Below are 23,088 nucleotides of genomic sequence, written 5' to 3'. Positions count from 1 at the left end.
TTACAGTTCCAATCAATGTAAATAAATGTATTAGACCTTAATCTATGGATTTCACATGACACCGCACCCACTGGGGAGCACCCCCCCAGACGATCCCGAGGGTGAAGAAGCCGGATGTGGAGGTCCTGGGCTGACTTGGTTACACGTGGTCTGCTGTTGTGAGGCCGGTTGGACGTACTGCCAAATTCTCTAAAACAACGTTGGAGACGGCTTATGGTGGAGAAATTAACATTCAATTCTCTGGCAACAGCTCTTGTGAACATTCCTGCAGACAGTATGCCAATTGCACGCTTCCTCAAAACTTGAGACATCTGTGGCATTGTGAGTCAAAACTGCACAACTTAGAGTGGCCTTTTATAGTCCACAGCACAAGGTGCACCTGTGTAATGATCATGCTATTTAATCAATTTCTTGATATGCCACAGGTGGTAAACAAATTTGTGCTCAAAATATGAGAGACATTTTTTTTGTGTGTACTGTACGGAACATTTCTGGGATCTTTTATTTCAGCTCATGAAACCAACACTTTACATGTTGTGTTTATATTTTTGTTCCACCAGGGGTGGAAGCAGGGCGTTAGTTTCGGCAGAGAGTAAGAAGTGAAAATGTCCACGAAAATAAGACCACAAAGTGAGGAATTTGTGTCAAATTTGGTCAACAAAAAAAGGTATTGCTAATTTGCTATGTGAGGCTTATTTGATTGAATATAAGTTTCATAATGGTTAGGTTGTAAGGAATGCTCTGATTTAAGTGGACGCACGTGGCATTTAGACAACTTTGAAAAAAAAAGACTTTATATTGAAGGTTGTTCACACGCTTATCTGCCCTCTTATTGGCCAGAAAGGTCCCACCTGATCTCGCCTCCTCCCGCCTGCCTTCCATCTTTGAGGACATGCATTTCCATTGTTAGAGCGGTCACTCGACAATCTTGTCAATATAATAGAAAATCTTTGACCCACCTCTCAATAACTAATTACCCGCCAATCACCCACACCTGTGAGCAATCACTTATCAAGCCTTGCTGGTTCTTCAAGCACTTGGCCCTAGCTACTGCCCCTAGCAGTGGGATGTGTATAGTGGAAAATGGTCTGTCTAACTGTGCCCTCAGCACTAAACTACCTCATTCCTAAAATAATCTCAGAAATGAACTCAATTCAAGAGTTACAATGTTACAAAACATATAAAACAGTGTTACAAAAGCATTTCGGGGAAAAAAATGCAAGAGGCATAGCTACTCATTTACATCTTAACTTTATTTATCTATTAATTCATATATATTTATATCTTTCTTCTATACAGGTTTATTTCTCAATACAATCTTTTACAGACGCACATAGATCATACATTATGTAGGCTCGAGAGGTACAAGGGAGGGATGTTAACATCATCTTCATTGGATATTTTGGCGAAGTACAAGACGAGAGAAGGTCACTTCACAGACACAAGTTGAAGCACAGGTTACACACATTGGCATGCACACACTCACAAAGTCCAACACTGCTACTTCCATTCATAATGTACACACGCACACACTCATGTATGCACGCTCACACGTACACCAATCCTGAGTTAAAATACTATTTGAAATCCTTTCAAATACTTCAGATTTGATTGCCTGGTTCAATGGAACAAATAGAACAGTCGCAAACCTGCAAACCCGCCCATCTGGCACTAGGCAGGCTAAAACAAACCCCGCCCATCTGGCACTAGGCAGGCTAAAACAAACCCCGCCCATCTGGCACTAGGCAGGCTAAAACAAACCCCGCCCATGTGGCACTAGGCAGGCTAAAACAACCCCGCCCATCTGGCACTAGGCAGGCTAAAACAAACCCCGCCCATCTGGCCCTAGGCAGGCTAAAACAAACCCCGCCCATCTGGCCCTAGGCAGGCTAAAACAAACCCCGCCCATCTGGCCCTAGGCAGGCTAAAGAAAACACAAAGTATTTGAAAGATTCCCTATAGTATTTGAACCCAGGTCTGAGGCACGCACAAACATACAGTAATGCATCCAAGACAGGTATTCACAGAACAAAGAGACATACACCGATTCCAAGACTAATACACACGTACATGCCATATTTTTACTCCCAGTCCAACACACAACAGATGATTTGGTAGAGAGTAAAGACAGATACCTGTTTCAGACGCAACCTTGAGGACTGAGCGATGGAGATGAAAATAGTTGTGATCGATATTTGGTTCCCACTATAAGTAATTCACATGTAAATGGTGTTTTACATATTAAGAGACTAAATCAGCATGTCAGTTTTTGGTAAATTACATGAAAGCATACATAGATTTGACAGCAATAATAATTATTTAAAATAAATATATATATGTATATTGCAATAATATAACCCACGACTCCTTCTAATCTGCACAGGGTAGCTTCTCCCCACGTTCCTTCCAATTTTTTCTGACACACACACACGCACACGCACACACACACACACACACACACACACACCAGAGCCTTCCATACTGCAGCTCAAGAATCCCCCCACATATGACTGGACAAAGCCCTGTGTTCTCTTCTGAACTTGTCTCTATGTTCCCCAACAACCTGGATATGCTTACAGAGCATAATCAGTACTGCAGTGCGTCATACTACACCAACATACAGAGCTTCACCGTGTGGAGACGCTCTGACACTCATCAAGACCCTTCATAGGTTCAGCCATCCCATTCCCATTCAGAAACACTGACAAGCTCCCACCAAGTCATTCTAAAACATGACAACAGCTCACATCTGGAAATATCTGTAGAAATACCGATGGAACATTTGGCTTCATTTAGACATGTAAAAAGATTCCTGGATTTTGCAATCAATGTCCGGCTAAATATCTGAAAGCAGAAACAAGGATCGAAGGTCAAATGAAGCCGTGAGACGTTTGTTTGTGATATAAAAATGGACCTGACAGAACAGAGACAAGGAAGAGTGCGTGTGTATGTTTATGAATCATACTGAATGGATGGATTCCAATTGTAACAGTACACATGTCATTGTGCTGTGGCATCTAAAAAACCCTCTGTCGGGTGGTTGAAATGCTCTGACCAGCGTGGGCCAGTATGAAAACAGTGACGCCATTAGCCGCTAACGGTTTAGCTAACAGAATGAGCCAGGAGGGAGATGACGGGAGGAGGGGTGGGATGCTGCAGACAGTGTGGCCCGGCACTCCACCTCACCCCTGGGGTCAGTGGGATGGACGGGGTTCCTTAGTGCTGAAGTTTGCTGTGGGTGTTCTGGAGGGGAAGCGGGGGAAGGGACAAACCCTCCCCATCCTGCAGTTGTGCTCTATGTCCAGCAGAGGGGGGTGTAGTCCACCGGGCCTGGTCAGACCACTGGGTCAGACGGCGTGGGTGATGATAATGTCACTGTGAGGCCCACTGGGTACAGGGGTGATGCCCTTCAGGAGACGCTGAGGGATAAGGAAGGGAAGAAGAGAAAAGAGAGGGGTAGGAGGGAACACCAGGGTTATTTCATGTCATCCATTGTAATTGCGTGTTGGGTTCCCCTTGTAACAGTCCGGTTATACTACACGTTATCTTGTGGAATCACAGAGATCTCTCGTTGTGGTTCTATATTCCGAACAACATGCAAATTGGCACGTTGGCTGTTAGCCTATCCAGCATAGTGTCAAAGCTATCTAGCAAAACCGTCCCTTCGCGCCACTCATAAAATGGGACTTTCCCGTGTCTGCTTCTGTTGAAAGTGACTGATTTCTGGTAGCCTGAGCGCAATAAGTAGTGCCTGCTATAACTGGTATAACTGCGGCGTAACCCGACAGATCGCTCCTGTTGAGCGCTGTCACACAGACTGTGCGCTGTCACACACATCCTGACCTCGCTCTGATCCGTCTGTCTACGATCACTGGCCGCAGCGGCAGGTTAGGCATACAACGCTCACACACGTAACGCACACACACTAACACAGATGTACGACCAGAACACCCCCCCCCCCCCCCCCTGCTGACACTGTCTTTCAGTCCCATTGTGCGGTGAGGCACTGGCAAACACTGGGCTTATTGGATGACAGGTTTATCAAAGGCAGGGAGAGGAGGGAGGAAGGTGCTGTGTGTACCATGCAATTTGGTGTCAGTCTGTCTGTCTTCTCAAACAAGGGGCTGTTTTCTGGCTTGGCAACGTGACAGTGTGCAGGTCCTCGCGGTGTCTGTCGCTTGTCTATGTTTGCGTGTGTGTCTGGAAGCCGTGGTGGCTTGTATTCCTACTCTCTGCATCTCTCCTTTTGATTGTGTCCTCTGTTAGTAGCCTGGTGATGGCAGGGGGACTGGAGGGGGACTGGAGGGGGAGAGGCCCTCCCCAAGCCCTCTGGAGGCTCTTACCTGTTTAAAGGTCCCTTTGGCAGTGAGCAGGTGGTACACCATGTAGGCTGGTACACAGATGAAGGAGGACACTCCGATGCAGTAGCCCAGAACTGTGGTCCAAGGTGGGTAGACGTAGTCAAACAACTTGACCTCCGGGGGGAACGCCAGGAAACTGACAATGATGAACTGAGGAGAGATGCGACGTAGGAGGAAGTGGTGTTTTTCGAACAGGTACAGTTGAAGTGGGAAGTTTACATACACCTTAGCCTAATAGATTTAAACTCAGTTTTTCACAATTCCTGACATCTAATCCTAGTAAGAATTCCCTGTCTTAAGTCAGTTAGGATAAAAACTTTATTTTAAGAATGTGAAATGTATTTATTTATTTCACCTTTATTTAACCAGGTAGGCAAGTTGAGAACAAGTTCTCATTTACAAATGTCAGAATAATAGCAGAGAGAATGATTTATTTCAGCTTTTATTTCTTTCATCACATTCCCAGTGGGTCAGAAGTTTACATTCACTCAATTAGTATTTGGTAGCATTGCCTTTAAATTGTTTAACTTGGGTCAAATGTTTTGGGTAGCCTTCCACAAGATTCCCACAATAAGTTGGGTGAATTTTGGCCCATTCCTTCTGGAAAGCTGGTGTAACTGAGTCAGGTTTGTAGGCCTCCTTGCTCGCACGCGCTTTTTCAGTTCTGCCCACAAATGTTCTATAGGATTGAGGTCAGGGCTTTGTGATGGCCACTCCAATACCTTGACTTTGTTGTCCTTAAGCCCTTTTGCCACAACTTTGTTCATTTGGAAGACACATTTGCGACCAAGCTTTAACTTACTGACTGATGTCTTGAGATGTTGCTTCAATATACCCACATAATCTTCCTCCCTCATGAAGCCATCTATTTTGTGAAGTGCACTAGTCCCTCCTGCAGCAACTTCACAAGATACATTGCTGTTGTTCTGGGATTGATTTGCACTTTTCGCACCAAAGTACATTAATCTCTAGGAGACAGAACGTGTCTCCTTCCTGAGCGGTATGACGGCTTCGTTGTCCCATGGTGTTTATACTTGCGTACTATTGTTTGTACAGTGGTACAGTCAGGTATTTGGAAATTGCTCCCAAGGATGAACCAGACTTGTGGAGGTCAGCAATTATTTTTCTGAGGTCTTGGCTGATTTCTTTTGATTTTCCCATGATGTCAAGCAAAGACTCACTGAGTTTAAAGGTAGGCCTTGAAATACATCCACAGGTACACCTCCAACTGACTCAAATTATGTCAATTTGAAGCTTCTAAAGCCATGACATCATTTTCTGGAATTTTCCAAGCTGTTTCAAGGCACAGTCAACTTGTGTATGTAAACTTCTGACCCACTGGAATTGTGATACAGTGAATTATAAGTGAAATAATCTGTAAACAATTGTTGTAAAAATGACTTGTGTCATGCACAAAGTAGATGTCCTAACCGACTTGCCAAAACTATAGTTTGTTAAAAAGACATTTGTGGTGTGGTTGAAAAATGAGTTTTAATGACTCCAACCTAAGTGTATGTAAAATTCCTACTTCAACTGTATGTACAGCCGGTGTGTGTGTGTGTGTGTGTGTGTGTGTGTGTGTGTGTGTGCCTCACCAGTAGGAATATTGGGCAGATGGCCACCCAGCACACCCTCCAGAACAATCCAGGAGAGAAGCCCAGCATCATATGGACATCAGCACAGAAACGACTTGTGCCTGAAAATGGACACAAAGACACAGAATGAAACACATGCACACACACACACACTTTAGTGTCTCAATATGGAATCGCCTTATCCATCCATCCATCCATTGTTTTATTGTCCCAAATGAGACATGTCTAGTGCAGTCAGGTTACAAACCAATCACAAACACACATCCATTAAATCAAAAATGAAAAAGCTGATTCCAAAGAATGTCAGACTATGCGGGCCTTGTCAGCAACATCATTGTCAGTTTACCGTAGAACCAGGAAACGGCGATGACTTCTAGGAAGACCACAGTGATGACAGCAGGTCCCGTGGCATACTCCTCAAACAGTTTCACCACAAACGCACCTCCCTAAAACAGAGTTCCAGAGAAATGCATGGGTGTTGGGAAGAAAGCTATAGAGACTATAGAGACATTTCTACAGTATATACCACTGATGTTCCAGCTTATTTTCGACTTATTTCCCGACAGCATTGCTTCAGGCCATTCAGGAGATTCTGGACATTGCTAAATAACCAGCAAAAAAACAGATTGGATGAAAGTATAATAACCTGGGTAATGAGCCAAGGGGACTGATGATGCAGAAAAATTAATCCATGCTTTTGTCACTTCTAGGTTAGACTACTGCAATGCTCTACTTTCCGGCTACCCGGATAAAGCACTAAATAAACTTCAGTTAGTGCTAAACACTGCTGCTAGAATCCTGACTAGAACCAAAAAATTTGATCATATTACTCCAGTGCTAGCCTCTCTACACTGGCTTCCTGTCAAAGCAAGGGCTGATTTCAAGGTTTTACTGCTAACCTACAAAGCATTACATGGGCTTGCTCCTACCTATCTCTCTGATTTGGTCCTGCCGTACATACCTACACGTATGCTACGGTCACAAGACGCAGGCCTCCAAACAGTGGGAGACGCAGGCCTCCAAACAGCTGGAGGCAGGGCTTTCTCCTATAGAGCTCAATTTTTATGGAACGGTCTGCCTACCCATGTCAGAGACGCAAACTCGGTCTCAACCTTCAAGTCTCTACTGAAGACTCATCTCTTCAGTGGGTCATATGATTGAGTGTAGTCTGGCCCAGGAGTGGGAAGGTGAACGGAAAGGCTCTGGAGCAACGAACCGCCCTTGCTGTCTCTGCCTGGCCGGTTCCCCTCTTTCCACTGGGATTCTCTGCCTCTAACCCTATTACAGGGGCTGAGTCACTGGCTTACTGGGGCTCTCTCATGCCGTCCCTGGAGGGGGTGCGTCACCTGAGTTGGTTGATTCACTGATGTGGTCATCCTGTCTGGGATGGCGCGCCCCCCCCCCCCCTTTGTGGGCTATACTCAGCCTTGTCTCAGGATGGTAAGTTGGTGGTTGAAGATATCCCTCTAGTGGTGTGGGGGCTGTGCTTTGGCAAAGTGGGTGGGGTTATATCCTTCCTGTTTGGCCCTGTCCGGGGGTGTCCTCGGATGGGGCCACAGTGTCTCCTGACCCATCCTGTCTCAGCCTCCAGTATTTATGCTGCAGTAGTTTATGTGTCGGGGGGCTAGGGTCAGTTTGTTATATCTGGAGTACTTCTCCTGTCCTATTCGGTGTCCTGTGTGAATCAAAGTGTGCGTTCTCTAATTCTCTCCTTCTCTCTTTCTTTCTCTCTCTCTCGGAGGACCTGAGCCCTAGGACCATGCCCCAGGACTACCTGACATGATGACTCCTTGCTGTCCCCAGTCCACCTGGCCGTGCTGCTGCTCCAGTTTCAACTGTTCTGCCTTATTATTATTCGACCATGCTGGTCATTTATGAACATTTGAACATCTTGGCCATGTTCTGTTATAATCTCCACCCGGCACAGCCAGAAGAGAACTGGCCATCCCACATATGCTCTCTCTAATTCTCTCTTTCTTTCTCTCTCCCGGAGGACCTGAGCCCTAGGACCATGCCCCAGGAATACCTGACATGATGACTCCTTGCTGTCCCCAGTCCACCTGACTGTGCTGCTGCTCCAGTTTCAACTGTTCTGCCTTATTATTATTCGACCATGCTGGTCATTTATGAACATTTGAACATCTTGGCCATGTTCTGTTATAATCTCCACCCGGCACAGCCAGAAGAGGACTGGCCACCCCACATAGCCTGGTTCCTCTCTAGGTTTCTTCCTAGGTTTTGGCCTTTCTAGGGAGTTTTTCCTAGCCACCGTGCTTCTACACCTGCATTGCTTGCTGTTTGGGGTTTTAGGCTGGGTTTCTGTACAGCACTTTGAGATATCAGCTGATGTACGAAGGGCTATATAAATACATTTGATTTGATTTGACTGAGGCTGGGTGGAGTGGGACTGAGGCTGGCTGGAGTGGGACTGAGGCTGGGTGGAGTGGGACTGAGGCTGGCTGGAGTGGGACTGAGGCTGGGTGGAGTGGGACTGAGGCTGGGTGGAGTGGGACTGAGGCTGGCTGGAGTGGGACTGAGGCTGGGTGGAGTGGGACTGAGGCTGGCTGGAGTGGGACTGAGGCTGGGTGGAGTGGGACTGAGGCTGGGTGGAGTGGGACTGAGGCTGGGTGGAGTGGGACTGAGGCTGGCTGGAGTGGGACTGAGGCTGGGTGGAGTGGGACTGAGGCTGGGTGGAGTGGAGTGGGACTGAGGCTGGGTGGAGTGGAGTGGGACTGAGGCTGGATGGAGTGGGACTGAGGCTGGCTGGAGTGGAACCGAGGCTGGCTGGAGTGGAACCGAGGCTGGGTGGAGTGGGACCGAGGCTGGCTGGAGTGGGACCAAGGCTGGCTGGAGTGGGCCCGAGTCTGGGTGGGAGTGGCGACTGAGGCTGGGTGGGAGTGGGACTGAGGCTGGGTGGGAGTGGGACTGAGGCTGGTTGGGAGTGGGACTGAGGCTGGGTGGGAGTGGGACTGAGGCTGGGTGGGAGTGGGACTGAGGCTGGGTGGGAGTGGGAGTGGGACTGAGGCTGAGTGGGACTGAGGCTAGGTGGAGTGGGACCGAGGCTAGGTAGAGTGGAGAGGAGACTCACGTAGGTGAGGGTGGAGAGCGCTCCCAGGTAGCAGACACACACCAGGCCCAGGACAAACCACTCCCTCCTCCTAGACAACAACTGGGGGAACTCATCCAGCATGGCTGTGATCACCCCCTCCAGACCGGCAAACTACACAGGAAGACAAGAAGGGAGAGACATTAAACTGAAATTAAATTGAGAGAGTCAGTAGAGGAGTAACTCAGAGGAGAAAGGGAGAGAGAAAAGGAGAGACAGGTGGAGAGTGATGAGCGAGAGAGAGATGCTCACGAGAGAGGAAAATAATAATTGCGCAGCTATAGAAGATCACAAAAAAACAGGTAAACCCAGACAGAAAGATCCTCAGACACAAACTGTTCCTTCAGCATCAGTTCTGTTGACAGTAACCCCCCCCCCCCCCCTTCTAAGCTCAGAGCCTGATTGGATGATTACACACTCAACACAACCTGAGAGCCTGGGTTAAATGAATTAGCACACATAGTAGAAGTACATTTATGTAAGAACGGAGAACTGATCAAAAACAGACAATCAATTTGAGAACCAGTAATTCTGTAAGATTACCACACACCCTTATGCATGTGTGTGCATGCGCATTTGTACATGTGTATTCATCTGTGCTTGCACGTATGTGTGTGTGTGTATGTGCCACTGACCGTGCTGTCCAGCCCCAGCATGATGATCATGAGGAAGAAGATGATGGCGAAGAAGGTGGCAGCGGGCATGTTGGCGATGGCTTCAGCATAGATGATGAACAGCAGACTGGGACCTGGCAGAAGAGACAGACAATCAACATATTAGGAAAGGGAACACACAAACACACACACACACACACGCACGGTGGAAATGTGGCATCTTAACTGTCCTCTTTCATGTTTGAAAGCACTTAAGGGATCGTAATTATTTCCATACGGGCCCCTGAGGCTTTTACATGTGGTGTTGGGCCTTTATCAAAAAGGAATAGTGGGCAATTAGTCCTGTCTTTTTTAAATGTATTTTTATTTTTATTATTTTTGTTGAATTTTTACTGCTTTTTCTCCCCAATTTCATGGTATCCAATTGTTATAGTAGCTACTATCTTGTCTCATCGCTACAACTCCCGTACGGGCTCGGGAGAGACGAAGGTTGAAAGTCATGCGTCCTCCGATACACAACCAACCAAGCCGCTGCTTCTTTAACACAGCGCACATCCAACCCGGAAGCCAGCCGCACCAATGTGTCGGAGGAAACACTGTGCACCTGGCAACCTTGGTTAGCGCGCACTGTACCCGGCCCGCCACAGGAGTCGCTGGTGCGCGATGAGACAAGGACATCCCTACCGACCAAGCCCTCCCTAACCCGGGCGACGCTAGGCCAATTGTGCGTCGCCCCACGGACCTCCCGGTCGCAGCCGGTTACGACAGAGTGTCTTACGTTAGGATTCTCCACAGTCTGGTCTGTACTCAATTGCCAGATTTCAATTACTGTCTGAATTCAGATAACCTGTGAACTATCTGGGCCTGTATTTCTCAAGTGTCTCAGAGTAGGAGAGCTGATCTCGGATCAGTTTTCCATTAAAGGTCCAATGCAATATCTAATCATTTCTGGGTAACAATAAAGTACCTTACTGAAATTATTTTTTAATTCAAATGGTCAAAAATATTCCTAGCAAAGAGAAATTTCTCAAGCAAAAATTTTGCGAGGACTGTCTGGGAGTGGTCTGAGTGGGGAGGGGAAAACTGAAAAGTAGCTGTTATTGGTAGAGGGGTTTGGAACTCTCTTTCTTATTGGTCAATACAAACACAGGGAAATCACGTTTTTGACTGCACTGGGCCTTTTTAGATCATTTTGTATAAGATTACAAGGGAAGGGGGAGGACACCTGATCCTAGATCAGCACTCTGAGATGCTTTGTGAATACGGGCCCTGATGTAAAAATAAATAAATCCTACAACAACTGCTGGATATGAAAAATAGATTACAGATTTGATTGATTGATTTACCAGCATCCTTGGCTACGGTCTCCACGCCTATTTTGCGCATCTCAGCCATGTAGCCGAGCACGGTAAAGATGACAAACCCAGAGAGGAAACTGGTCAGGCAGTTCACAGAGCTGGTCAGCAACGCATCCCTGAGATAAGGGGAGAGGGGGGGAGGGGGGGGGTGGAGAGCGAGGGCAGAGTGAAGGGGAGAGATAGAAAGAAAGAAGGGATGGAGAGGGAGATAAGAGAAGAAAGAGAGGGAAAGAAACATCCCATATGGGCAGGTTCATAAATAGATTGTACTGTATCAAGAGAAATGGAGACTCACTTGTAACAGTTGTTGTGAAAGGGGTTGTAGCTGGCAAAGGCCAGGAGAACCCCGAAACCTGGCCCCAGAGAGAAGAAGATCTGAGCTGCAGCATCAATCCATACCTGGAGGGAGAGAGAGAGAGAGAGAGAGAGAGAGGGAGAGGGAGAGGGAGAGGGAGAGGGAGAGAGAGAGAGAAAGAGGGAGAGAGAGAGAGAGAGAGAGAGAGGAAGAGAGGGAGAGAGAGAGAGAGAGAGAGAGAGAGAGAGAGAGAGACAGAGGGAGAGAGAGAGGGAGAGAGAGAAAGAGGGAGAGAGAGAGAGGGAGAGAGAGAGAGAGAGAGGGAGAGGGGGAGAGAGAGAGAGAGAGAGAGAGAGAGAGAGAGAGAGAGGTGGATAAGAAAGCGGGAAGAAGACAAACTAGGTATTAGGAAAACATCAGGCAGTATGACTCGGTGCCAGTGTGTTGTATGATGACAAAGGATTGGCTGTAAACCTAAACAAATAGTGGGCCAACTCACTGTGGTGCTGAGCAGTTTCCCCCAATCAGGTTTGAGGTAGAAGACCACGCCCCTCCAGGCTCCGGGCAGAGTGGCCCCACGAACGAGCAGCACCAGCAGGACAAGGTAGGGGAAGGTGGCTGTCACCCACACCACCTGAGAGAGAGGGGAGAGAGAGAGGGGTCGGGAGTGAGGGGTGGAGGAGAGAGAGGGTGAAGGAGGAAGAGAGAGAGGGAGATAGAGAGGGGTGGAGGAGAGAGAGAGAAGGGTGGAGGAGAGAGAGAGGGAGATAGAGAGAGGGTGAAGGAGGAAGAGAGAGAGGAAGGAAGAGATGCAGGGAGCGACAGAGAGAAAGAGAGGGGCACGTATGAATAGGAGGCATCAGTGAGAAACAGAGTTCACAGTGTTTACCTACTGTGATCTACTGTTTATCTACTGTTTCTCCATCCCCCAGCCATGCTCACCTTGCCAGAGGTCTTGACTCCCTTCCAGATGCTGAAGTAGACGATGGTGAAGATGAACAGGAGGCAGAGAGCCAGCTGCCAACTCACACTGCCGAGCTGGTGCAGACCTGGGGACAGGTGTACCTGCAGTACCTGACGCCTTTACGGAACAGAGGAGTGAGGGATGAGCAAAATGGATGAGGAGCGGATAGGAGGGTAAAGAGAGATGAGTGAGGAGAGAGGGGGATAAGGGGAGGGATGAGAGGGATCAGGAGAGAGGGATGAGGAGGAAGGTGTCAGATGAGAGGGATAAGGAGAGAGAGGGGTGAAAGAGTGGGGCGAGTGAGGGATAAGGAGAGAGAGGGGTGAGAGAGGGGTTGAGGAGATGGATGAGGGGGGGGGGGGGGATCAACCAGGGAAAGGAGAGGGATTGTCGGGAAGAGAGATGAGAAGAGGGGATGAGACAGAATAACAGAGAAAGGAGTCATTTATAGGGAAATAGAGTGATCGGGAGAGGAAAAGCATTCATACATCTGGCAGGTTGCTTGCTGCAGATAGATGGGGATAATTGATGATATTTTGAAAGAAAATAAACAGTTGCTCTTGTATCGTGTGTGTTTATTTAGCTTAAGTATCAGCCTCCCGGCGAAGGACGCTAAATAAACGCATTGAGCAAGATTTTATTTGATTTCCAGGGTCATAAAAGGTAGAACGTGAAAGGACTAGGCAAGAGATAGATTAAAAAAAAGAAGAAAATAACAATGATAGAAATTGAATAAACATATTGTGGATATGTGATGCTGACACAACAGAATAAGGAGATAAGATAACTTGGCAAAAATAACTTGGTACGGTGAAAGATGATCGAGATGATCGAGCTAGATGCCAGGTTGCCAGTTACAGTGCCTTGCGAAAGTATTCGGCCCCCTTGAACTTTGCGACCTTTTGCCACATTTCAGGCTTCAAACATAAAGATATAAAACTGTGTTTTTTTGTGAAGAATCAACAACAAGTGGGACACAATCATGAAGTGGAACGATCGGATATTTCAAACTTTTTTAACAAATCAAAAACTGAAAAATTGGGCGTGCAAAATTATTCAGCCCCTTTACTTTCAGTGCAGCAAACTCTCTCCAGAAGTTCAGTGAAGATCTCTGAATGATCCAATGTTGACCTAAATGAATAATGATGATAAATACAATCCACCTGTGTGTAATCAAGTCTCCGTATAAATGCACCTGCACTGTGATAGTCTCAGAGGTCTGTTAAAAGCGCAGAGAGCATCATGAAGAACAAGGAACACACCAGGCAGGTCCGAGATACTGTTGTGAAGAAGTTTAAAGCCGGATTTGGATACAAAAATATTTCCCAAGCTTTAAACATCCCAAGGAGCACTGTGCAAGCAATAATATTGAAATGGAAGGAGTATCAGACCACTGCAAATCTATTAAGACCTGGCCGTCCCTCTAAACTTTCAGCTCATACAAGGAGAAGACTGATCAGAGATGCAGCCAAGAGGCCCATGATCACTCTGGATGAACTGCAGAGATCTACAGCTGAGGTGGGAGACTCTGTCCATAGGACAACAATCAGTCGTATATTGCACAAATCTGGCCTTTATGGAAGAGTGGCAAGAAGAAAGCCATTTCTTAAAGATATACATAAAAAGTGTTGTTTAAAGTTTGCCACAAGCCACCTGGGAGACACACCAAACATGTGGAAGAAGGTGCTCTGGTCAGATGAAACCAAAATTGAACTTTTTGGCAACAATGCAAGACGTTTTGTTTGGCGTAAAAGCAACACAGCTCATCACCCTGAACACACCATCCCCACTGTCAAACATGGTGGTGGCAGCATCATGGTTTGGGCCTGCTTTTCTTCAGCAGGGACAGGGAAGATGGTTAAAATTGATGGGAAGATGGATGGAGCCAAATACAGGACCATTCTGGAAGAAAACCTGATGGAGTCTGCAAAAGACCTGAGACTGGGACGGAGATTTGTCTTCCAACAAGACATTGATCCAAAACATAAAGCAAAATCTACAATGGAATGGTTCAAAAATAAACATATCCAGGTGTTAGAATGGCCAAGTCAAAGTCCAGACCTGAATCCAATCGAGAATCTGTGGAAAGAACTGAAAACTGCTGTTCACAAATGCTCTCCATCCAACCTCACTGAGCTCGAGCTGTTTTGCAAGGAGGAATGGGAAAAAATTTCAGTCTCTCGATGTGCAAAACTGATAGAGACATACCCCAAGCGACTTACAGCTGTAATCGCAGCAAAAGGTGGCGCTACAAAGTATTAACTTAAGGGGGCTGAATCATTTTGCACGCCCAATTTTTCAGTTTTTGATTTGTTAAAAAAGTTTGAAATATCCAATAAATGTCGTTCCACTTCATGATTGTGTCCCACTTGTTGTTGATTCTTCACAAAAAAATACAGTTTTATATCTTTATGTTTGAAGCCTGAAATGTGGCAAAAGGTCGCAAAGTTCAAGGGGTCGAATACTTTCGCAAGGCACTGTAAGAAAACATACCAGATGGACAGAATGACAAGGTTTATGAAAAAAAACACAGAAATTCTGGTGCCAGACATGAGGCAGAGGAGTTTTACGTGCATTAGAATAGAGTCAACCTTGACAAAGCCCCAAATCTCTCTTAGATTGATAGGAGTGAACCAGACTCAAAGTCAGGAATGACAGAACCAGTTGCTTTTTTTCCATAGAAATATCATTACTAGAATGGACATCCACGTTAGTCTCTCTCTCTCTCGGCATGGGAAACACCCTAAAATTGCTGAAATAAATAAATAAAATTAAAGATGAGAGAAGTCAGATTAAGTGTGAGTTCATGTTGAATAATAATTACTATATAAATGAGCACGCAAAATGTAAACACTTATGTCAAATAGATAAGTTGAAAATATTGCATGTTAAAAGCACTGTTTGTGTGTGTGTGTATAACCAGTTTCACAGTCTTCTTTAGGTAGATGCACAAATAACAGTTGAATGAACATATGAGACAAGTTTGGGCCAACTAAACATTTTAAGTTCAGGTAACTTAACCTATCCCTCCACCTATCCATATCTACCTTTCATCCACCTATCCATATCTACCTTTCATCCACCTATCCATATCTACCTTTCATCCACCTATCTACATCTACCTTTCATCCACCTATCCATATCTACCTTTCATCCACCCATCCATATCTACCTTTCATCCACCTATCCAGTCACTGTCCTCTCTGCCTCTCCTCCCATCTCCCTCCACCTATCCATATCTACCTTTCATCCACCCATCCATATCTACCTTTCATCCACGCATCCATATCTACCTTTCATCCACATCTACCTTTCATCCACCTATCCATATCTACCTTTCATCCACCTATCCATATCTACCTTTCATCCACCCATCCATATCTACCTTTCATCCACCCATCCATATCTACCTTTCATCCACCCATCCATATCTACCTTTCATCCACCTATCCATATCTACCTTTCATCCACCTATCCACATCTACCTTTCATCCACCTATCCATATCTACCTTTCATCCACCTATCCTTATCTACCTTTCATACATATCTACCTTTCATCCACCCATCCATATCTACCTTTCATCCACCTATCCATATCTACCTTTCATCCACCTATCCATATCTACCTTTCATCCACATCTACCTTTCATCCATATCTACCTTTCATCCACCTATCCATATCTACCTTTCATCCACCTATCCATATCTACCTTTCATCCACCTATCCATATCTACCTTTCATCCACCTATCCATATCTACCTTTCATCCACCTATCCATATCTACCTTTCATCCACCTATCCATATCTACCTTTCATCCACATCTACCTTTCATCCACCCATCCAGTTACTGTCCTCTCTGCCTCTCCTCCTATCTCCCTCCACCTATCCATATCTACCTTTCATCCACCCATCCAGTCACTGTCCTCTCTGCCTCTCCTCCCCTCTCCTCCACCGAGCCCATCATGCTGTCTACCCCTCCGTCCTCTACCGTCTAATGTCCCTGGCAGCCCCCTTTTCCTCGTCCCTCCGTCCTGCCTTGCACTTACATGGTCTTGACTTACGTATAGAACTCCTCGGCGGGCGAGGTGGACGTGTTGGTCCAGGTGATGTTGCTGTCGGTGGACAGGTAGCGGAGACAGTTGACCGTGTTCCAGGGGTTGGAGCACGTGGTCCAGGGCAGGGTGGGCCGGAATGACGCCAGCAGGTAGTACAGGGCCCACGCCATGATGGTGTTGTAGTAGAACGCAATGTACAGCGCTATGATGCAGATGGCGAAGCCAATACCTTTCGCAGAAAGGAAAAGGCAATGTAAGGTATAATGCATGACAATGCAGTTATGATAATGCATCGTCAGACTTGTCATGAACCCGCACAGCCCCTTTATACCGTCCTATAATCATATATAGATGGTGCCGGTGATAACTGTTGGAGAGACAGAGCGAGAGAGTTTGTGATGGAGAGAAGAGAGTCTGTTTTTCCATTAGGATTAACACAGGTATGAATGAACGAGGGAGGAGGCAGAGAGTGGGGTAGAGAAATAAACGAGGCATAGAGTGGGGTAGAGAGACAAACGAGGCAGGGAGTGGGGTAGAGAGACAAACGAGGCAGAGAGTGGGGTAGAGAGACAAACGAGGCAGAGAGTGGGGTAGAGAGACAAACGAGGCAGAGAGTGGGGTCGAGAGACAAACGAGGCAGAGAGTGGGGTAGAGAGACAAACGAGGCAGAGAGTGGGGTAGAGAGACAAACGAGGCAAGTGGCGGACCAGGGCATCGAGCAAACCAGACTCTGACCAGATGGGAAGAGAGTTTGAGATGAAGGTGTGTTCTGTGTTGTGGGGTTGGGGTTGGTCGGGGATAACTCGCTCCATCCATCACTCAGAGATCTAAACCTATCTATCTGTTTTCAAGCTAATTCAAGTCCGACTCAAGTAGGAGATGACATTTGGAAACAACTGGGTTTTACATAACATGACGTTTCTAAGCATGCTGGCATTTCCGTGGGAAATGTGACAATTTCCATAACAGAGAGCTGGACATCACCACAACAAGGGGATGCAGAGACTTTCATGAGGAACGTGCTGAAGGGGTCGGAGAGTTCATATTATCTGTCTCTCAGACATTCACTCATCTATCTGCTCTAACAGGCAGCTAGCTGCTCACTGTCTTTCTGGATCTACCACTCCACTCTTCTCCCCTTCTCCCCTGACTCCTCTTCTCCCCTGACTCCTCTTCTCCCCTGACTCCTCTTCTCCCCTTCTCCCCTGGCGCCTCTTCTCCCCTGACTCCTCTTCTCCCCTTCTCTCCTGATTCCCCTTCTCTCCTGATGCCTCTTATCCCCTGACTCCTCTTCTCCTGACTTCTCTTCACCCCTTCTCTCCCGACGCCTCTTCTCTCCCGACGCCTCTTCTCCCCTGACTCCTCTTCTCCCATGACTCCTCTTCTCCCATGACTCCTCTTCTCCCATGAATCCTCTTCTCCCCTGACTCCTCTAACTCCTCTTCTCCCCAGAATCCTCTTCTCCCCTGACTCCTCTTCTCTCCTGACTCCTCTTCTCTCCTGACTCCTCTTCTCCCATGAATCCTCTTCTCCTTTTCTCCTGAATCCTCTTCTCCCCTGAATCCTCTTCTCCCCTGACTCCTCTTTTCCCCTTATCTCCTGACTCCACTTCTCCTCTTTTCCCCTGACTCCCCTTCTCTCTTCTTCTCCCCCGAATCCTCTTCTCCCCAGGATCCTCTTCTCCCCTGACTCCTCTTCTCCCCTGAATCCTCTTCTCCCCTGACTCCACTTCTCCTTTTCTCCTGACTCCTCTTCTCCTTTTCTCCTGAATCCTCTTCTCCCCTGACTCCTCTTCTCTCCTGACTCCACTTCTCCTCTTTTCCCCTGACTCCCCTTCTCTCTTCTTCTCCCCTGACTCCCCTTCGCTCCTGACTCCACTTCTCCTCTTCTCCCCTGACTCCTCTTCTCTCCTCTTCTCCCCTGGTTCCCCTTCTCCCCTGACTCCTCTTCTCCCCTGATTCCCCTTTTCCCGTGACTCCCCTGAATCCCCTTCTCCTCTTCTCTCCCGACTCCTCTTCTCTCCCGACTCCTCTCCTCTCATAACTCCTCCATAACACTTATCAAAATAGTTGACAAGCTTCATCATGTTAACAAAATTAGTCGAATCCACTCCCCTCCCTCCATCTCCCCTCCTCTCTTCTTACCCTTGAAGATGGGGCAGATGTGTTTCCAGATGGAGATGCAGCCGCTGCGGTGGAACTGCCCCAGTGCCAGCTCCATGTAGAACAGAGGCACGCCACCGAATACCGCCATCAACATGTAGGGCAGCAGGAAGGCACCTGGGACAACAGGTAGGGGAGTGGGGGAGAGAGGGATGGGGAGATAGACAGAGAGGGGTAGATAAAGAGAGAAAGAGAGGGCACGCGAGAGAGAGAGGGCATGGGAGAGAGCGAGAGAGAGAGGGAGCGAGAGAGAGAGAGAGGGCACACGAAAGAGAGAGGGGCGCGAGAGGGAACGAGAGAGAGAGAGGGAGCGAGAGAGAGGGCACGCGAGAGAGAGAGAGAGGGAGCGAGAGAGAGGGCGCGGGACAGAGCGAGAGAGAGAGAGAGGGCGCAGGAGAGAGCGAGAGAGAGAGAGGTCACGCGAGAGAGAGAGAGGGTGCGGGAGAGAGAGAGGGCGCGAGAGAGAGAGAGAGAGAGAGAGGGCACGTGAGGGAGAGAGGGCGCGGGAGAGAGAGAGAGGGAGCGAGAGAGAGAGGGCACGCGAGAGAGAGAGAGAGAGAGGGCGCGGGAGAGAGCGAGGGCGCGGGAGAGAGCGAGGGCGCGGGAGAGAGCAAGAGAGAGAGAGAGGGAGCGAGAGAAAGGGCACGCGAGAGAGAGAGGGCGCGAGAGGGAGCGAGAGAGAGGGCGCGGGAGAGAGCGCGAGAGAGAGAGAGAAAGAGAGGGCGCAGGAGAGAGCGAGAGGGCGCGAGAGGGAGCGAGAGAGAGAGAGGGCACGCGAGAGAGAGAGGGCGCGAGAGATAGCGAGAGAGGGCACGTGAGGGAGAGAGAGCGCGGGAGAGAGCGAGAGAGAGAGAGGTCACGCGAGAGAGAGAGGGCGCGGGAGAGAGCGAGAGAGAGAGAGGGCACGCGAGAGAGAGAGGGCGCGGGAGAGAGCGAGAGAGGGCACGAGAGAGAGAGAGGGCACGTGAGAGAGAGGGCGCGGGAGAGAGCGAGAGAGAGAGGGCACGGTAGAGAGCGAGAGAGAGAGAGGGCACGAGAGAGAGAGAGGGCACGCGAGAGAGAGAGGGCGCGGGAGAGAGCGAGAGAGAGAGAGGGAGCGAGAGAGAGGGCACGCGAGAGAGAGAGAGAGAGAGAGAGAGGGAGCGAGAGAGAGGGCGTGGGACAGAGCGAGAGAGAGAGAGAGAGAGGGCGCAGGAGAGAGCGAGAGAGAGAGAGAGAGGGCGCGAGAGGGAGCGAGAGAGAGAGGTCACGCGAGAGAGAGAGAGGGTGCGGGAGAGAGAGAGGGCGCGAGAGAGAGCGAGAGAGAGAGAGGGCACGTGAGGGAGAGAGGGCGCGGGAGAGAGCGAGAGAGAGAGAGAGAGAGGGCGCGAGAGAGAGAGGGCACGCGAGAGAGAGAGAGAGAGAGAGAGGGCAAGCGAGAGAGAGAGGGCGCGGGAGAGAGCGAGGGCGCAGGAGAGAGCGAGGGCGCGGGAGAGAGCGAGAGAGGGAGTGAGAGAGAGGGCACACGAGAGAGAGAGGGCGCGAGAGGGAGCGAGAGAGAGGGCGCGGGAGAGAGCGAGAGAGAGAGAGAGAGAGGGCGCAGGAGAGAGCGAGAGAGAGAGAGAGGGCGCGAGAGGGAGCGAGAGAGAGAGAGGGCACGCGAGAGAGAGAGGGCGTGAGAGAGAGCGAGAGAGAGAGAGGTCACGCGAGAGAGAGAGGGCGCGGGAGAGAGCGAGAGAGAGAGAGGGCACGCGAGAGAGAGAGAGAGGGCGCGGGAGAGAGCGAGAGAGGGCACGAGAGAGAGAGAGGGCACGTGAGACAGAGGGCGCGGGAGAGAGCGAGAGAGAGAGGGCACGGTAGAGAGCGAGAGAGAGAGAGGGCATGAGAGAGAGAGAGGGCACGCGAGAGAGAGAGGGCGCGGGAGAGAGCGAGAGAGAGAGGGCACGCGGGAGAGAGGGAGCAGGAGAGAGCAAGAGAGAGAGAGGGCACACGAGAGAGAGAGAGGGCACGTGAGAGAGCGAGAGAGAGAGAGAGGGCACGAGAGAGAGGGCGTGGGAGAGAGCGAGAGAGAGAGGGCACGAGAGAGAGAGAGAGGGCACACGAGAAATAGAGGGCGCAGGAGAGAGCGAGAGAGAGAGAGGGCACAAGAGAGAGAGAGGGCGAGGGAGAGAGAGAGGGAAAAGGAAAAAGCGGGGGTTGGGGTATATTGAGTAAAAATAATTTCATTCATGGGTCAAAAATAGAAACTCCACATGTTTCATATCTGCACTCTTTGCCAGATTTCTACACACCTTATCTAACAACAACTGACATCAACATCTGGAACCTTCAACACTGACCTGTAGCTGACCCTAAAGAGCAAAGGGAGTGAGAGGAGGAATTGGAAATGTCAGAGAAAAAAAGACATGGCGAACCCTGGAGAGTACCAGGGAGATAGGGGCTTGGCTGGACTGGAGCCTGTCTCTGTATTTGATTAGGAATTTATATCTGTGTGGTTGACATGAAAGCAAAGATAACTGTTGATTCAGTAGCTGGGACTAGGAGACAGGTTATTAAGCAATGAGAGAAAGGGAGAGAGAGAGAGAGAGAGAGAGAGAGAGAGAGAGCGAGAGAGAATAGATTGAAGCCACTCTCATAAAAACAGACAATTAATAGTGTTGCTTCTATCAAGTGTCTCCCTGTCTCCATCTCTCTTTCTCTCTTTCCCTCGCTCCCACTAAACAGAGAAACAGGATATTGCAAAGATGTTATTATTGCAAATTCAATAAAATGGAATCGGAGGCCTGTATTTGATGTGAGGAGGAGAGTTGTAGAAAGGCAGGGAGGACAGCAGAGTTCCCTTGTAAACATCTGGGAACATTAAGTTAACATTCATTACAGAAGACACAAGGTTTAACGTGTATGTATTTACCCAGTGCTATTTCTGTCCGAGGTGTAAATGTTCATTTGATCAAACTTTTGGTTGGTTTGAATGGTCTGTGTTTTCCGGACGCTCTGTCCGATTTATCTATCTTGCTTTATGGTTCTTTATCTAGCTATATGATTAAGTGTGAAAATATGTTGTGTGGAAAACTATATTCAATCTGCATTAATGCTTATTGTTACCAGTATACTGTAGATGGTTTAGTTTCCTCTGTCAATTTCCTTAACCTCCCTTTCCCCAGCTACAGATTCTCTCCTTTCCAGTGTTACTTTCTCCCTCAACCTGGGTTGTGTTCATTAGGCACCAAACGTAAGAAAACAGGCTGAAACAAGGAGGGACTACCTAGACGTGTCCAACAAGAAACGCTTATTTGAGTTTTTTGCAACAGCGTGCTCGAATGAACAGGCCCGGGTCTCACCTCCGCCGTTTTGGTAGCAGATGTAGGGGAAGCGCCACACATTTCCCAGGTCCACGGCGTAGCCAATCACAGACAACAGAAAGTCCATCTTCTTGCTCCAGGTCTCCCGGGGCTGGTCCAGACTGGTCTGCTGGACCACCAGAGTCCTGAGGGCCCCTGCGGGTACACCCCCTGCTCCCTCCTTGGGGCTCGGTGCTGTGGACGTGGGGTACCCGTTGGACACCCCTCCTGACCCCCCACCAGAGTTCACTTTGGGGTCCCCCTTCTCTGCCACCCCTCCGTCAGCCAGCATGAGTCTGCCGTTCTCCTGCGATGACTCCTCCCCTTTCTCTTTCTCCCCTCCTTCGTTCTCTCTGTCCATCATCATTGACTGTTTCATCTCCATGGCGATGGCCGGTGGTTAGTGGCGTGGTGTGGTTGTTAGCGACGACAGTGGACTTGTGGCACGGTGTGATGAGGTGCCCATCAGGGGATGAGGGATATCATAGAGAGAGACGGAGAGGGAGAGGTGTGGCCGGGCCAGGGGGGGGGGGGGGGGGCGCCGCTGTAGGGTTAGACACTTGGACTGGCTCCACTGCCTTCTATGACAAACACCAGTGTTGACACAACCTGTACCAGACTGCAACACAAACACAACACCACTTGTGTAAATGACCATTGTGATAACAACAGGACATGTTTAGAAATGAAAATGTTTTTTTTGAATTACTTGTGTATTTTGCCTTGAATGGTTTGCTCTTTATTTGGGCTTCTCTGGAATATCCTGAGTGGTTAGTTAACACAGGGAAAGATGGAGACATATGGGTGAAGACACTGCGACTGTGATATGTCACTATGGGGTTAAAAGTGTGCAACACTGGGGGAATTGTGAAACCTGAAAGTCCCTGCCAAATAAGGCCTGAGGGGATTCTGCTAGAACACATTCGTTTATTTTCTTTCTAGACATTGATGTTACTGCCGAAGCTACAATCACATCTGTAGGTCTCTATACCTTTGGAGATAAAAAAAAAATATGAATGTTGAACTTCACCACATAAATTAGATGAAAATAAATGTAAAATAATTCAGGCAGCAACAAGATTTGTAAGGAAGAAAAAACAGTTAGAAGAAGTCGTTTGATAGATGAAATCAACGTGCAGTCAGTGGGTTAAGGCAGGATGGAACACGTTGATAGGATTTGAAACCAACTGACTTCCTCTGATTCTGATAACCCCAATAACACATATTATCAAAGAAAACACGTATCACAGACATA

The 23,088-nt window shown here is 48.3% G+C and overlaps 1 protein-coding gene across 1 annotated transcript; it reads right to left on the bottom strand.

Annotated features, from left to right (window-relative positions):
• Positions 1-1,235: 1,235 nt before the first annotated feature.
• On the bottom strand, positions 1,236-22,356 carry LOC139382281 (sodium-dependent serotonin transporter-like). The gene is made up of 13 exons (XM_071126160.1): positions 21,834-22,356; positions 18,496-18,630; positions 16,358-16,580; positions 12,272-12,410; positions 11,829-11,963; positions 11,330-11,433; positions 11,023-11,150; positions 9,698-9,810; positions 9,045-9,176; positions 6,303-6,402; positions 5,957-6,057; positions 4,344-4,511; positions 1,236-3,419 (listed from the first exon to the last, which is right to left on the bottom strand). The coding sequence occupies exons 1-13, from the start codon at positions 22,216-22,218 to the stop codon at positions 3,348-3,350; spliced, it is 1,935 nt and encodes a 644-aa protein (XP_070982261.1). The 5' UTR covers positions 22,219-22,356; the 3' UTR covers positions 1,236-3,347.
• Between the last annotated feature and the right edge of the window lie 732 nt (positions 22,357-23,088).

This window comes from Oncorhynchus clarkii, chromosome 24 (genome assembly GCF_045791955.1).
Source record: "Oncorhynchus clarkii lewisi isolate Uvic-CL-2024 chromosome 24, UVic_Ocla_1.0, whole genome shotgun sequence".
Taxonomy (NCBI): domain Eukaryota; kingdom Metazoa; phylum Chordata; class Actinopteri; order Salmoniformes; family Salmonidae; genus Oncorhynchus; species Oncorhynchus clarkii.
Note: the sequence above shows the minus strand (reverse complement) of the source record. Positions and strands in the feature narration are given on the sequence as shown.